The following is a 17,649-nucleotide window of genomic DNA, read 5'->3' as shown; positions in this document are numbered from 1 at the left end:
TCATTTCTCGCATTGTATTATAAAAAGCTTTCCGCGAATATGGATTAAAACCAGTTTTTTTAAGCCCCGAGGTGCCGAAGGCACGGACTAAAAAACTGGTTTTAATCATATGATTGTACATTTTTATATTCGTAGGAAGCTGGATATTATACGATGCTAGACATAGTTTTTTCGTATGGATGAGACCCGGTTCCTATCCACCGGATTCGAATGAATACGAGAAAATAAGATATATTTGTTAAAAGTTTTGAGTCGATTTTATTATTCTTAAACTATTCTGATAACCAAAAAAACTAACTTCTCCATCATACAGTTATTTTTAGAAATAAAAATCGTTTTATCCTAATTTAGCTTCTTATGAACATAATTTTCCTCATTTTTTTTGATTGATAAATTTCATCGTATAATTTGACAATTTAAAAGTTTTAATTTAAGAAATCTAAACTGAAAAGTACGTGAATATATATGTAGAAATTTTTTTTATAAATAAAAACAAGAGTAACTTTTAAAAGTGTACTATTGAGTAGTTCAAATAATTTTAGTAAAAGTTTTAACTTAAAAATTAATGCAGTAATTTACTTTAACAAACAAGGGTGACAACATCCTTAAAAGCGAAGATTAATTAATTAGACGGTCAGAAAACGACTATTAACAAATTATAGTAACATTTAATATTCAACATTTCATGATATGTGAAAAAAAATTCCGTAAAACACAACATTATTTGATTACATGATGCTATATGGACATAATTACAGACATACTTTAATTTTTTTTTAATAAACTTATCTTATTGTACCAAATCGATACAGCAATCACCATGCAATGCTTAAAACCTCATGACAACTCTAGCATGCTATAATTACCAAATAGAGCTATACTTGAGCGACAGACGGGCCGCTACTAATTAAGACTTTCTGAGCTGGATCTTTAAATCATTTCAATGGTGCGCGGGGTGATTTAGAGCACCATTGAAATAATTTAAAGATCCAGCTCTGGAAATTATAGATATGCAACGTTTCTCTAGACAGCTATTAGCATGCAAAGTTAGAAATGGATAGGACAATATTTTAACAAAGATGACAACATCCATAAAAGCGAAGCACTGAAACGGTAGGACAAACGTACATTAACACTTGTATAGTGTAAGAACTGAATAATCATAATATAAATGTATAAGAGTCAAAGCAAAAATGTAAGTAAATTTGTTGAAAAAATGCTTGATACTGGGTAATCTTTATGGACATAGTTACATTTTCAGGACTTGATTATAGAGTTGCATCTCTTATTACATTATACTTTGTTGTCCCAGGAATCAATATACCAAAAATCAGATCAATCCGATGATTAGATCACATAAAAATTTGTTGTTAAAAAAGTAAAAAAAATCAGTATACCAAAAATCAGATCAAACGGATAATTAGATCACTTAAAAATTTGTTGTTAAAAAAGTAGAAAAATCAAAATGTTTAAAATGGACGTACGGACATTTTGGTAATGATTATAGAGTTGCTACGCTTTCTAAATCGTACCTTACTACAAAATGAATCACCATGCAAAATTTAAAATCGATAGGACAATTCTAACATGTCTAAATTAACGGAAAAAGCTATCCGTTATGGACGGACGTACGGACGGACCGACCCTAATTATAGAAAAGCTTCGCTTTTAAAAAGGTCTAAAGTAACCATAACAACGGACGAAACCACCACTAACTTTAAAAGCTTCGCTTTCAAAAATACTTTCTAAGCCAAACATCCTGACAAATAAGCAGAAGAAAGGATTGATAGAAAATTTTTAGAATTTAGTTATTTGACTGTTTAACATTTTCCATTAGTTTAGCATTGCATCCCGTCCCCCCCAAAAAATTGTTTTCTATAAAACTAAAAATTAATCTTGTAAAAATAGGACTGCCTAAACATTTTCAAAATGCCTAAATTAACGATGAGAGCTATCCGTTACGGACAGACGGACGGCCTAAATGAACTGTGCCTAAGGTCCCAGGAAGGATGGAGACAGTGGCCTGTTAATAACATTAGTCCTCAAAGTTTATATGAACGCTTTATTATTCGTTTGCTTAACAAGAGGGGGGGACCTTTATTGAATTTTAATTGGGTGTTCAAATAAGTTGAGTGTCCAAACGTTTCAACCACTAATTCTAATCTGCAAGGGGTAATTTTGTCTATTATCATTGGGGATGTACATCAATTTGTCGGCCATAGTCTTATCCCTTGAGATCCAGTGTAAGGGTCTACTATAGTTTTAAGGGAAATTTCTAAAATTTTGACAGTTGGTATCTTAATATTTCTGATATCCGGAGTCAAAACTTTGCATGATGATTCTGTCGCAATATGCTATACAAAATTAGTCAACTAAAGTACAAAAAAAAAGAAGTATAAATATTTAAATTTAAAAATTCAAAAATTATCAAAATCCAAAACTCTTTTAATATTTGTAATATTTTGGATAAAAATAACTATCATTTCAAAAGGGTGTTTTTAATTTTTGACAAACACTGCTATGTTAAATGCACGACATGAATAGCAGGTTTAGGGAGAATGGTTTGTCATATAACAGGCTACTCTTATTAACAGACATGTAAGTAAAGCTCATTTAAAGGGTTAGTTCTCTGTCATAATTTTAAATGATTTTAATTGGTACGTTATTGCCTACTTTGTTATCAACTGTTAATATTTCTAACCAGAGGTTTAAATCAGGTATTGAATAACCAAAAAATTCAAAGGGGGTTTTATAATCAATCCTAACAAAACACTACCCCCAAAGTGTAAATTTTCTATCAATATTTATTTTTAAATTCTCAAACTTTTGTGAATAAACTCTGGTTTTGCACTAATTTTAGAGGATCAAAAATCAATTCGTCCGTTTTCAGGATAAGAATCGAATTTAATGTCAGTGACAGATTTCTTAATAATTTTGAATATTAAAAGCGTGTACATTTTTTTGACAGAAAAAAAAGCTGTATAATCTTTTGTTTTCAACGGATATTTATCAAATAATTATAATCGGCAACTTTGAATAATTATTGGCACTCAAAGAGTAATTATTAGTTTTAACACCCAACTTTAACCCAAATTGAAAGGATAAAAGAGTGTTAAGCCCACCAAAAATGTAAAATCCCTCCTTTTACCCCAAATGTAATTTTTAAAACATTATTGATATTCCCTTAAACCATTGATACACTAAATTAAACGTTGGTTAAATATCAAAGTTTTTTTTAATAATTATTGCCAAATTTTCTAGTTTTTTTTTCACAAATTCTTTAACTTAAAGGATGATGCGATATTCCCTTAGCTGTTTTATGAGGATTTCTCAGGAGGGGGGGGGGGGGGGGGGTGCAGCGTGGTTCATAAAGGTATGGGGGATCATATGGTTGTGCAACTTTGGGTACTTTGTGCGTTAGCTTTGGTTCTTAAATAAACGGCCATGTCAGCTATGTGGTAAACATTTTTTAAATTCTAAGATAAAATAGTAAAAAATAACTGTCCCTTTTTTAAAGATTTTTGATTTTATAAACAAATAAATCTGGTGAATCGACGAGCCTGGCATCGCTGAATCACCGAAATTACTTTTTTAAGAACCCAACTCATGGTCATGAAACTTGTAATTCACGTGCAGATGTGGATTCTTAAAAAAAAAATTGCCCCACTAATAGCTTATGGGGCAAAATTGTTTTCGTGAAAAATCCTCCAAAATCACATAAAAAATCTACAATATTATATAAAATCTTATGTTAATAACTCTTCTATGATTTTGTTTAATTGATTTTGTTTTCACGAAAACAATTTTGCCCCACTAAGCGATCAGTGGGGCAAATTTTTTTTAAGAATCCAGCTCAGGATGTCTACACTATTTATAGACTACAAGAGATTCAAAACTTAAACTCATTTTATTTTTAAATGCAATGTTCCAATAATTCATTGAATTTAACTTGAAAAATCTCAAAAATCGACAATTGGACAAATAAAACGCCCCTCCTACTCTCTCATAAAAGAATATTTTTTTAAATGTTAGTTTTAGGCCACCTGAACTTGTAAACTAAAAGGTACCATATTAGACTAATCTATAACCCGCGACCGTGGCTCAACATGTAGCGCATCCGCTCGTCGTCGGGAAGGTGATAGGTTCGAATCTCGGTCCGACACCGCGTCATAACTAAAGACGTTAAAAATGGCTCCTACTGCTGCTATGTCAGATGCCCGACATAAATTGTTAGAGTGGGGGGAATGCCTTGGCCCAAAACAGACGCAACTCGTAACCATGCACAGTTGGGACTTCTCAGACAAAGGTCGTGCATCACAGAGAGTTGGTTGTCTGATGGATGTTACTTAACCTAATATCCTTGAGTGTTTGGACAGAGAAGGGTGCGTAACAGTCATCCTTAGTTCTCCTGGATTGCTGGACCAGGACCTGGACAGTACATCAAGTCGATAAGGTCCTGGACTGCAATCCCACCCGTACGAGGTAATCTAGGTAATTAGACTAATCTTTACTTTAAACATATGGTTTTCAAACTGATATTGATTTATCTTTACTATAAAGCATGTTTCCATTAATAAAGAAATATGAAAAACAGAAAGACGGCCTATTACTTTGCATTATAATTAAGGATGACAACATCTATAAAAGCGAAGCTCTGATATGGAAGGACAAACGAACATTAACATTTGTAGAGTGTCAGAACTTAATAAGCAGAAAATTAATGCATAAGTTTAAACAAAATTGTAAATAAATTTGTAGCAAAACTGCCTAAATACATGATACTGTTTAATAACACACTTACATTTTTGACTTGATTATAGAGATGCTTCGCTTATAACATTGTACCTTGTTGTAACAGGAATCAATATTCCAAAAATCAGATGAATAGGATAAATTTTAACATACAAAAATTTGTTGTAAAAAAAAATTAAAAATCTGCAAGTTTTTAAGTGGACGTATGGACTTTCTGGTAATTATTTGAGAGTTGCTGCGCTTTCTAAGTCGTACCTAACTCTTATAGGAATCATCATGCAAAGTTTGAAATCAACCGGACAATTCTAACCAGTTTAAATTAACTTAAAGATCTAACCGTTACAAACGGAAACACGGTACGTACTTACATATGGACAAACACTTACATATGGACAAACGTACGAACCGACCCTAATTATAGAAAAAGCTTAGCTTTGAACAAGTATTCACCTGATGCTCTTGATTTATGTTTAGTTGGTGATTGGTATCTTCTTGAAAACCTAAATAATATTTTATTAATATAAAGGGATAAGACAATGGCCGATAAATTGATGTACAGTTCTACTGATAACACACAAAATTGCCCCTTATTGTTGATTATGATTAATGGTTGATACGTTTGTATAGTCAAATTATGGAACCAATCATTAAAAATTTAATAAAAGTTCCCAATGTCGTTAAGCCAACGAATTATAAAACTTTGGGGACTAAACAGCCCATAATAACAAATGTTTACAACGCAAAAAAAATCCACAATTTTTTGATTTTTCAGATTATAAAAAAAATCATAATTTTCCTCGGTTTATATATTACACAAATTAAACTCCCACAAAAAAATGTAAATTGATCAATTAAAATTTGTTATTTTTATAACAATAACTGTATGAATTTTAAATAGTTATTTAATAACTATTTAAACGTGAAAATATTAACAAAAATTAAGAAAGAGAAATGTTTTCTCTATACAGATATTGATAAATTTATCAATTTTTATTTACTTAAATACGGATTAAAAAACAAACTAGAATAATTTATTTGTCAAACGCTTTGTATAAGTCTAGGTGTTTATAATTCATAATATAATATTGTACAGTATTCGTTACGAAAAATGACCGGTTTTTAAAATGGTCTAGCCCCCCCCCCCCCTGTAATGAAGTTGTAACCCTTTTTTTTATGTGTGATCTTTATATACATGTATAATGGTGTTTGTTGCGGTAAATTAGATCAAAGAACATTTTCCGACATTCAGCAGGCTATGAAAGAAAATATTCAGAATGTAAAAATTCAGATCCTTATGTATTTTAAGTGAATTTTGGTTAAGCCGAAAAATCATAGAGTTTGAGCGCATCTGACACAGCAGCAGTAGGAACCATTTTTTAACGTCTTTAGTAATGATGCGATGTTAAGCTGATATTCGAACTCATCAACTCTCCGACGACGAGCGGTTCTACCTACCTAGGGTTGATATTGATGGCTCCAGGAAACTTGGCCTTCACAGCCTTCCTCCAGATATTTGCTGGATACTTGGTCTTTATCACCAGGAGGCCACTACGTACTCGAATCTAGATAGGAATGTTAATAAATCACTGAATTTGAATCTATCTATCTATCTATTCATATTTTTGTTTGTGAGTTAACCTCTTATATCTATTTATTTATTTATCTATATATCTATCTATCTATCATCTATCTATCATCTATCTATCATCTATCTATCATCTATCTATCATCTATCTATCTATCTATCTATCATCTATCTATCTATCTATCTATCTATCTATCTATCTATCTATCTATCTATCTATCTATCTATCTATCTATCTATCTATCTATCTATCTATATATCTATCTATCTATCTATCTATCTATCTATCTATCTATCTATCTATCTATCTATCTATCTATCTATCTATCTATCTATCTACCTGTCCCGGGACATATTCTTCACATTTCTGAAGTATTTGTGCACTCTCTGGATCTTCGCTTCCCTGTTTAGCCAACAAGGTTTACAATGCTGTTTTCAACATTTAAAAAATTCATATTTTTAATTCTCTAAAAGCACAGATACTCTTAATTAGATCATGCCCGTACAACTACAAAATCACAAGATCCTACCAAAAGACATCCATTTTTGTTTGGGGGGGGGGGGGTGAGGTTTTTTTAATTACAGTGTTATAGAGTAAGAAGAAAGACAAAATTTAAAATTGTATGCATTAAACAAAGAAGGATTAATTTATTGATTTTAACTTAATCATAAATAGTTTGGAATCATTGTAAATAAATCACAGAATATGATATTCTATAAGAAATATTAAAAAATATATCAAAATACGGAAAGTTTTAAGTATTATTGGCAACTAACGCCTAGGCATAAACAACCAATGAACAAGAAGTTTTTACAAACAGGAGAATAATAACAATAAATATTTTTCTTTTTTCATATTAAGAACAGTTCTTTATTGCATCGTATTAAAGGCAGCTTTCCACGGATATTAAAATGAAAAATCAAAAGATTAAAACCAGTTTTATGATTTTTACTTAATATTCGTAAAAAAACGTCTATGATTGTATGAAGTTATAAATGATTTTTCGTTATGGCTGAGAACCAGTTCTAATCCAGCAAATATGGGTCGGTTTCGAAGCCATATTGGAAAATATTCTTTTAAATATTTGTTTACATTGTATAAACCTAAACTCAGCAATGTATCTTTTATGCAGAAAAAGATTATTCAAAATCAAACCAATAATCAAGGACTAGGAATTATCAATCTTAGAAATATTTCTGCTGGATTATAACCGGTTTTCAGTTTTACTGAAAAAATCATGTATAGGCATCTAATCACAGACAATTTTCAACGTATACTAAAATAAAAATAATAAAATTTATACCAGTTTGGTTACCCCAGGTCGGCCCTGACAAAACTGGTTTTAACCTTATAATTTTTCATTTTAATATCCACAAACTGGTTTATAAACGTGATAATATCAAGTAAAGTTTCATTGAAATTGTCTTCGAAAAATAAATTAAAAATCATAGGATTGATCCTGTTTTATTGGCCCAGAGGACAACTGTCTAAATTACCTTCTTCACAACAATATCTATCAGTTACTAAAGCCAGAAGGACAAATGTTGAACTTTAAAATGTTCATTGAAAAGAATAATTAGTGCATTGTGTCAAAAGGCCCTTTTCAGGGTTCTAAAGGGATAAGACAATGGCCGATAATTTTCAATAATGATACACAAAATTACCCCTATTATAGATTACAATTAATAGTTACAACGTTTGGACAAAACTAACTTAATGAACCAATCGAAATTCAATGGAAGTCCTAAAAGTTGAGAAATCAACGAATAAGAAAACGTTGTTTAAAAACTTTGGGGACTGGTCGAGTGATAAACAGCCCAATGTCCCCTCCCTCCATGGGTCCTTTTACAAAATAGTTCAACCTTGGAGTCAAAAAGTGCTTTCTTTTTTAATATTATTTATGTTTACCTGAATCCTTTTAAATAGTTTGATGTTTTTTTTCATAATCCTTATTCATGTCTCTAACCACTAAACCTGTAACACTCCCACAAAGTTACACCCTCAAGGAACACCCCACACTATGCCCCACACCCCACAAAGTTACACCCTCTGGAACACCCCACACACCACAAGTTACACCCTCTGGAACACTCCACACCCCACAAAGCTACACCCTCTAGTAGTGAACCTCCCCTTTATGCAAATCAGAGAGCCATAGATTAATTTTTATTAGAAAACTTTTGTGTACATTTTCAAAAACACATTGAAAAGAACAGTTGTTTAACTCTTTCATAATGAAATCTTAAAGTCTAGGTATTGTTCATGCTCATTAAAATCTCAAAAATAGCAACCTTAGTCTTTGTCAAGTTTTAGTCTATCTTTAGAGGTAATTTATACTTATTAGGAAATATTCTTTTGAAAAGTTTGGTTAGAAAAATTACAAAGCCCAAATTGTGTTAAAATTATGACAATAATGATCCATGTGATGTAATAATTTGAGGAAGATGAGAGGAGAAGTGGGAAAGAAAATCCCTAAAAAAAAGATAATATCTCATTTTTATGACGTCACGTGTCTGATTTTTAAGCGAATTTCTCCACGTACGAAAATATTCTTTTGAAAAGTTTGTATAAGAAAAAATAAAACTACTTTTCTTTGTAAGCTTTATTTCCATATTGGTCATTTTTTAGGCTACTTTTAGAAGTGATTTGACATACAACCTTTATTTCTATCTTATTTGTGTTTTAGGCTATATTTAGGTCATCACTTATTGAAGCTATTTAATTTGATTGCTTAAATATACTCTACTTGTTTTCTACATATAACTATTCTATGGTATAAACCAATTGTGGTATAGTCAATTGTTTGTAAAAACTTCCAGCTATGACGTTATGAAGTAGGTACTAATATTTCTCATGGAGGGAGGGGACATTCGACTGTTTATTACACTTGTCCCCAAAGTTTTATAGTAATGTTTTTTCTTATTCGTTGTCTCAACAATTTTGGGTACTTATTTTTGAGTTTTGATTAGTTGGTTCATTAAGGTGAGTGTCCAAACGTTTCAACCACTACTTTTAATCTATAGAAAGGTAGCTTTGTGTATCATCATTTAGGATATGCATCAAGTTATTGGCAATTGGCTTATCCCTTTAGATCCCTAAAACTTTCAGATATGACGTGAAATTATAGAAGGTACGAATTTTTTCTTGGAAAATAGAGTACTTGTTCAATAGTCTGCCAAATATTTAAATCCTTATACTAAAGTAACAGGATGTTTGTCTGTTTGTGTATCTGTGTGTCTGTACCGAAGGATCTTGCTAACCGCTGAACCGATCGGGTTCTCCTTAACAGGGTAGATTCTCATAGGTCCCGGGAAGGATTATAACTATTTTCTTGGGGGGTGGGACACCCCCACCATCCCCTCCCCCCCAAAAAAAAAAAAAATTCATTGTTTGTTTTTAATCTTATTATATTATTTTTGCTTCTGTAGTGGGGCTACTCTTCAAGACATTTGTCTGTTTGTTTGACTAAATAGAACATTCACGTCATTCCCCCTTCCCCACATTGTACCTTATTACACTATCTTTGAGTGCACGTGATGGGGGCGTAGGGAGATTGTCAACACCCCAATCAAAACAAAACTTGGACAGACCTGTCGCCGGTTTCCTCAAAATGCACAATCTACCAAAGGACCCCCCCCCCCCACACTCCACTGATTTTGAAATTTAGTTATTTCGGGTGTTAATTGTAGCCTTGGTCTCGGTTAGGTTAGAATAGGTTATATTGGAAACATGATAGCCCCACAGGGTTAGGACTCTTACAGTGCAGTGGTTAGGAAAACAGAAAAAAAAGCTTCAACAATTTTCAACTTATTAACAAAACATTATGCTTGACCTTTAGGTGAGGTAAATTTTTTTTTAAACTACTTTTTGATGTACATTTAAATTTATATCCTAAATCCTATATGCTACGGAAAAAATGAATTCATTGTATTAGAAAATAACAAAATAGCTAGCTTTCACTAAAGTAATTAAAGCTATTAAATTACTACTGGTCATAATTCTTTGTAAAAACTATATAAACAAAAAATAGTTTTAAGGATGTTTTACAATAACGTTGAAAAACAAAATTATTTTTAAGTATCTTTAATCAGTATCTTTAATCAAGTAATCTATCCTATAAATATGGTTTTTATGTCTGTAGCTTAAATCTCGAAAAATACTCGCCCTAATTGGTTATACTTTTTAGGATAGCTTTATTGTGGTGGGTTTGGGCTTTTTTCGTAAACTATAACTTTTAGAGATCTCGGTGATCGCTGAACCGATTAGTTAAGTGTAATATTTTCAATGAATGTATACAAAAATATTTAGTCTTATTTAGAGCTCTTTTTCTTTAAATATTTTTTTAATGCAAACTTTAATAGCTACTTTATTTTAAAGATACGTTAGATTATCACCCTCAAACCTCATTTTAGCCCTCTCAAAAAAACTAGGACGTCCTCGACCCATTCCCCTTGAAATACGATAGGTACAGCCATTTTCGGGATCTTAGCGGTCACACATATAGACAGACACACCTCCTGACACTTTATAACTCCACTTATCGAACCTTTTTTAAATACGTAACTCACTTAATTCCGCCCAAAACAGTATATAATCCTTGTACAAAAAAAAAACAGTAAAAATGATAACAACAAAAAGTTTTTCTTCTCACCAAAACGCAGGTATAGTGTTAAGGCTGGAGTTTGCAATTGACTAAAGTTATTTTAGACAATAGCTTTTTTATATTCAGCTAATAGGGAATAACATTCTTTTAAAAAAATAAAAAGTCTCTAGAATAAAATGACACTCAAAGAAAAACTATATTGCCTCAAAGGTATAATATCAGAAACAAATTTTAAAAAGTTATTTTTAAAGATGAGCTTTTTCATAACACAATTGATTATCGTATCGTATTAAAGACAGCTTTCCAGGGATCGCAAAATAAGAATTATAAGATTAAACGATGCTATACATGATTTTTTCAAAATGGCTGGGAACCGTTTCTAATTCAGCTGATATTAATCGGTTACGAAGCAAAACTGGAAAAACGTATTCTTAAGCCAAAACTTGAAAGATTTAAAACTTATGTTTAGTTTATTTATAAGTAACTTTAACTTTAAAAGTTTTTGATTCTTGAATAACTTTTAAAAATTGCTTTACCTAGTCATTTCTTATTTCATTAAGAAAATAATTGCCTACAATAACTTAAACATTTTGGGTTGGATTATAAAATTTTAGCTATAATTTTCAGGGATCTCAAGGGATAGGACAATAAATGATATTTTGATTATGGTTGGGCCGAATATCCGGCCGGATACTGGATGTTGAAACTATCCGGACATCGGATATACGACTGATTTCTAATGCTAGATATCCGGTAATTTGCCGGATTTCGGGCCATTTTCAATACCCGGTCGGATACCGTATATCCGGCATTATAAATCAGCCGGATATCCGGTATCAGGCCAAACCCTAATGTTGATATCTAACCAGAGTCATGATAAACAAAACTATCCCTTCTGTAAATTAAGATTTTTGATTGAAAAGTTTTGACTTCACTTGTTTGAAACAAACCAATCGAAATTCAATAAAAGTTCCCAAAGTTTTTCTAGCCAACTATTACTTTGAGTACTAGAGTAATGATCAGTCCAATGTCTCCTTCTCCTTGACCTTTCTATACTTTATTTCGCATCAAGACATTTCACCAATGTTCTATTAAAAAGGGGGATGTAGGTTGTGCTAAAATTCCGTAGAGGTGTGAGTTTTAAGGCTTAAAAACAGTAGTAGAACGATAAAATTTATGTTAACTTTTAAAAATTGTCTATAGTTCTTTTCAATAAGGAATACAGATATTTAGTGAATATTATCGTTCGACCACTGTTTTTAAGCCCTAAACTCACACCTTTACGGAATTTTAGCAAAACCTACCTCCCCCTTATTCTGTGAAAATTTGTATATATATATTTAATTTTTTTCGGAAAAATGTTTTAAGAATCCAACTTTGCTTGAATATTCTATACTTTTTTTCTATCCCCTCCTTTTTTTCGACCAACTATTGCAAAAGAAATTGGTACAGACGTACAAACCAACTAAAAAAATTGAGGGTGAAATTCCGATGCTACTCTAAAAATGTGTCTGTCGGCGAAACCTTTAACAGGAGATGATTAAAGTCCCTCAACAGATTATGACGTCATATGATAGAATAGCCAATGAGATGCCAGTACACACTTTAATTGACCAATGGTAAAATTGGCCTCTTATTTGTTATTTTATCGTATGACGTCAAAATCTGGGACTTTAATCATCTTCCTTCAACATTAAGCTGACTATAAATCTTCCTGTTTTGGGCCAGAGCATTCAAACGATCTCTAACTATCAATGTCGCGAATCTCCAGTAGTAAGAACCATTTTTGCGTATTTGGTTATGGAACCTGAACAACGACGAGCGGATGCACTACGTTATACGCTAATGGATACAGAAAACGTAATATTGTGACAGGGAAATCTTTGCTCATTTAGGTTGCTAATATAGTGCTCATATATTGGTCAATACGTTCCTCTATGGTCAGGGGAAAAATGGGTTACCATTACATTAGCCAGCTTGGAGAAACATTTTATCATTGTATGCAAGAATCTCTCACAATATTCACATATTCTAGTCCTTTGTTAGTCTACTAGCGGCTTCACCCCTAGCCTCTAGGGGATTTGCCCCATGAGGTTTGATGAACCTAGTTTTTTTGTATTTTAGATTCAAATGAAAAATTTTTAACGAAATATTTTAGGGGGGGGGGGGTAGTCGACCCCACTATTTTAATTTTAGTTTTTAAAAGAAAAAATGTTTGGGGGATTTTTTTATTTTTTAGGGGGGTTGGGGGTGTCCCACCCCCCCAAGAAACTAGTAAGTTATAAACCTTCCCGGGACCTATTAGAAGCTACCCTGTAAAGGAGAACCCGATCAGTTCAGCGGTTAGCTAGATCCTTCGGTACAAACAGACAGACAGACATTGTTGTACTATGTATTATAGATGGTCGCAGGTTGTATGTTGTTGGTTTGTAGGACCATCTCTGCGGAAGGGGATGCATGAATTTGTCATCAAAGGTGAAGTGATGCATTTTATCACCACCACAAATAATCACGGTGAAAAGGGCAACAAAAATTTTATCATCTTTACTTATTTTTTTGTAGAAAACCGTTTATATGCGATTACACTAGTGCCCAACGTTTTATAACACCCAATTATTTGTTGGCTCAGAAACTTTGGGTACCTTATTGAATTTATCTTGGGTATGTCCTTGTTATGTCCAAACGTTTCAACCATTAATCTAATGAAAAAGGGCTAATTTGTTTTTTATAATGACACCCCCTTTAAACAAAAATCGGGGGGATGTATTATGTGTCATTTCACAGTCGGGGGGGGGGGGGTATATTCACCCCCCCCCCCCCCCTATATGTCTACACTCTACATAATCAACATTGTCAAAAGTAAAAAAAGCGTTTGATTGGTAAATTGACTTAAATTTAAGGGGGAGAGGGGTACTTTTTAGCCTAGACACCACCTTTGTGTGTTTTTTATGGGGGTGTAGAGGGTGTATAAAATCCCCTCAATTTTTTCCCCTTTGAACACAAAGATCAAGTTACTAAGAAATTTTATAAATGTGATATACGATTAGAGTAAAGCATTAGAGGGGGAATACTGTATGTTCCCTTCTCAACTACCCTGTGCCGACTTACAATTGGGTCTTTAAAAATTAACGAATAGCGTCGGGAATATTAACTCGGCCAAGTGCTATAAAAGAGCAGAAAGCAATTTACTAGCAGACAATATAGGTTCTTAACAGGGGGGGAGTCATGTAGTAGTCTGGTTATGCATCTATACTATAAATCTATTAATAAACCTATCCCTTGCATCCTGGCACATTCTGAAATTGGAATTGGTTCTAGGATTTAAAGCCTCATTAATTCTGGATATCTTTTCTAGAAAATGATTATAAATATAAAATCAATTAACTTTCCAATATGGCTTCCAAACCGATTAATATCCGCTGGATTAGAAACGGTTCTCGGCCATGCTGAAAAATCATATAAAGCATCGTATTAGAGATAATTCTCAATGAAAATTAAAATAAAAATCATTTTGTTATGGACTGACGTAAACCATTAAAGTGGATCTTTTGGTGGGTTCTTTGAAAGTTTGAAACTATTTTTGGGGAGCCATTTAAGAGTGCTTCTTTAGACCTCTAGGGGCGTAGCCGCTAATAATTTTATAACATTGTAAATTCCTTTTGTAAAGCTGTTTCTCGAAAATCCTCGATAATCTGAAATAAAAGAAAAATATTTAAAAAAGATTTCAAACGGATTTTTAAAAATATTTCAGAGTGTAGTTTTATAAATATCAAAGGTTTATATTTATACTTAAAAGCAATGACGCTTGATGATATTTCATTTTTTTGGGGAGCACGGCTACTCTATAATTATATTTGAAGTATGAAAAATCCAATATTGACGTATATTAACATATGAACATGAATACCTTGATAAAAATTATTAATTAATTCCTATTTTGTTTTAAAAATAAAAATAGTTTTAAATAAAGTAAATTCTATTTAAATAACAGTAAAGTGTAATTTTAATTTATATGAATTAAATGTTGTAAACAGTGGCATTCACAGCGATTCATTTGGTGAATGTGGAAGCTTAAATGGGTTAAAATAAAGGGAGGCTATTACTTAATGATTTAAACTGTAAAGAGGGTGTTGATACCCCTCCCTTCTGCACGCTTATGATAATACATATAGCGCGTACTTAAAATACACTATTGGCTCCGTCAATTTTTATGAGTAAGAGTTTAGAAAAATAGCCTTAAACCATTCCATGCGTTTCTAAAAGCTTTCCTAAATAAAAGTAGAATAGACAAGAATACTTCAATGAAAACGTAAAATAATTGTTTTTCTTGTACCTTAGTTTTTGCAAATCAGGTAAATTTAAGAGAGTGGCATGCGGCATGGGGTTGTCAAAAAGCCTTTTCGAATAAAATTTGAAAGAATAGACATCTCCGGGGACATTTCTTATTAAGGGGGATAATTAATTCCGATTCCGACCCAAAATCCACACCCAATTTTGGAGCGCAATTTTACCCCTCTCCTCCTCCACAAAATATATTTAAATTATCCACTTTACTGAGAATTTTCACAAAATAAAAAGCTTGGACATTCTTGTACTCCAATAAACTAAAATCCTTTCCTTCTTAAAAGTTTTATGTAAAAATATTATATTCACACTGTATTATCAAATATTGTAGTTCACTATTCACTCACTACTTGCTTTCTTTTTAATGTACACATGGCAAGTTTGTAATAAGATAGGTCACGCCAGAATCTAATTCTAACCAAGAATAGTTTATAAGTTGACCAACAGAAAAGCACTCTACAACTGTATTAAACAAAGTTTTTTTTTAACAGTGTGGGGTTAGAGTAGCTTAGAAATTTTTGCAAAGGGGTTTTTATAACAAACAAAAATGACAAAATCTATAAGTAGCCAAGCAGTGCACAGAAATATAAAAACATTTATTTTGTTAAGTTTTAAAATTAAAGTAAAAGAATAGAGTAAGAATAGTAGGGCTATATGTAACTTCCCATGGATTTATAATGTCAGGTCCATACAAGAGAACAACAAGTAAAATGTGTACTAAAAGTTTTGAAAACTACTTATTAATCATATAAAACTGTCAAGGACCAAAAAGGACATAGGTAATTTGCCAACACTTAAGTCTTAAACCCTTCAGTGAAAAAAAACCTAAAACAATGAAAATTACACACATAAAGCATAATCAAGAGAATCAAAGTTTAATAAAATTTATTTCTATCTGCTGAAAGGGTCCTTGCTACTTGGGGATAACACATATATCCTTATACATTCATTTAATCAACAAAAAAATGTGAGCAAATAGACTGACTAACTAAGTTAAATATACTTGTTGCGCACTCTAATCAAAAGAATTTTCTTAGGAAATCCCATAATTCAATTTCATACAGTATACAAGAAATTAACTTTTTCCCATGGAAATTCTACCCGGTAGTTATAGCATATATATTAAATTTACTTTTTAAAAAGTTTTTAGCATATGGGCCCTGAAAACTATCAAATAAAATATTATATATATCAAATTTACTTTTTAAAACGTTTTTAGCATATGGGCCCCGAAAATTATCAAGCAAAGTATGCTAAAAATGACTTTGTTGAAATAAACCCAGTAAAAACTGCTATTACCGCGGTATTTGTATGTACTTGATGTATATAAAGTACTTTAGTCCTGAAATGTAAGGAGCAAGAATTGTATTTGGATGAATGATTAATTCTGTGTAATTTATTTGAGGCTTCACCCCCTAGAGGCCTCTAGGGGCACTTAAGGTATAAGCTATTTGAATTCGACCAACCCAAATGTTATAATAGTCTTTTTGGGGAGGGTATTTTATCTAAGGGTTAGTTCTCTTGGGAGGTTTGTAGTTCCTTTCCCCAAAATTATAAACCTTCCCAGGACCTATAAGAAGCTACATAATAAAGGAGAATTACGTCAGTTCAACGGCACAAACTCCTTACAAGCTAAGAATCAAAGTGTCAAAATTTGTAATTGCCATTCCTATTTTTATAACTCTTCAACCTTTTTTTCCTTGCATTAATAGGCTTATAAAATCTAGGACCGGGAAAGGCATTCTTGTAAACAAACAATAGATAAAATGTTTTAAATATTTACTATCTAAATCAGGAAATGATAAAACATTGTTGGAACAATCGGGCATTATTTTTTATTAGAAAGTGTACATATTTTGTTACGAAACGGCAATTTTTTTTATTTAGGTTGCATAATTGTGTTGTCTGCTAGAAAATTTTTAAAGGATTGACGGATTATGGGGCCAGTTTGACCATCTAGATCTACTATATCTATTAAACAAATCCTAATATTTAAGTAACAGAGTGTCTGTATGTTTGTCAGTAAGGACCATAGGAACTCACTAACCACTGAAACGATTTGGTTCTCCTTAACAGGGTAGCTTCTCATAGGTCCTGGGAAGGTTTATAACTATTTTGGGGGAGGGTTCCACCACCCTCTCAAGAGAAATCACAAAAAAAAATCAAATTTTTTTTGACGCAAGAGACTTCAACGCAATATAAAGAGGTATAGTAGAGACTTGAAGGGAACAAATGTAGGTATCGTAGAGACTTGAACCAAAAAAAAAACATTTAAGTGCCACTAGAGGCCTATAGGAGGCCAAGCCGCTAGTAGTAGATAAACTAAAAAGGTCAGTTAATTAGCTTTGATTAGCTGAGCTGCTT

The 17,649-nt window shown here is 32.1% G+C and overlaps 1 protein-coding gene across 4 annotated transcripts in view; it reads right to left on the bottom strand.

Annotated features, from left to right (window-relative positions):
- LOC145305807 (uncharacterized) overlaps window positions 1–17,649 on the bottom strand; it is a 59,098-nt gene that overhangs the window by 20,737 nt on the left and 20,712 nt on the right. For all 4 annotated transcript variants that reach the window (XM_080147628.1, XM_080147630.1, XM_080147629.1 and 1 more), the window contains exons 4-7: window positions 14,600–14,633; window positions 6,678–6,742; window positions 6,208–6,314; window positions 5,203–5,252 (exon numbers count right to left, since the gene is read on the bottom strand). In XM_080147628.1, coding sequence (XP_080003754.1) covers window positions 5,203–5,252; window positions 6,208–6,314; window positions 6,678–6,742; window positions 14,600–14,633 — 256 coding nt within the window. The remainder of the gene's footprint in view (window positions 1–5,202; window positions 5,253–6,207; window positions 6,315–6,677; window positions 6,743–14,599; window positions 14,634–17,649) is intronic.

This window comes from Acartia tonsa, chromosome 14 (genome assembly GCF_053477335.1).
Source record: "Acartia tonsa isolate MP-2025a chromosome 14, ASM5347733v1, whole genome shotgun sequence".
Classification (NCBI taxonomy): domain Eukaryota; kingdom Metazoa; phylum Arthropoda; class Copepoda; order Calanoida; family Acartiidae; genus Acartia; species Acartia tonsa.
Note: the sequence above shows the minus strand (reverse complement) of the source record. Positions and strands in the feature narration are given on the sequence as shown.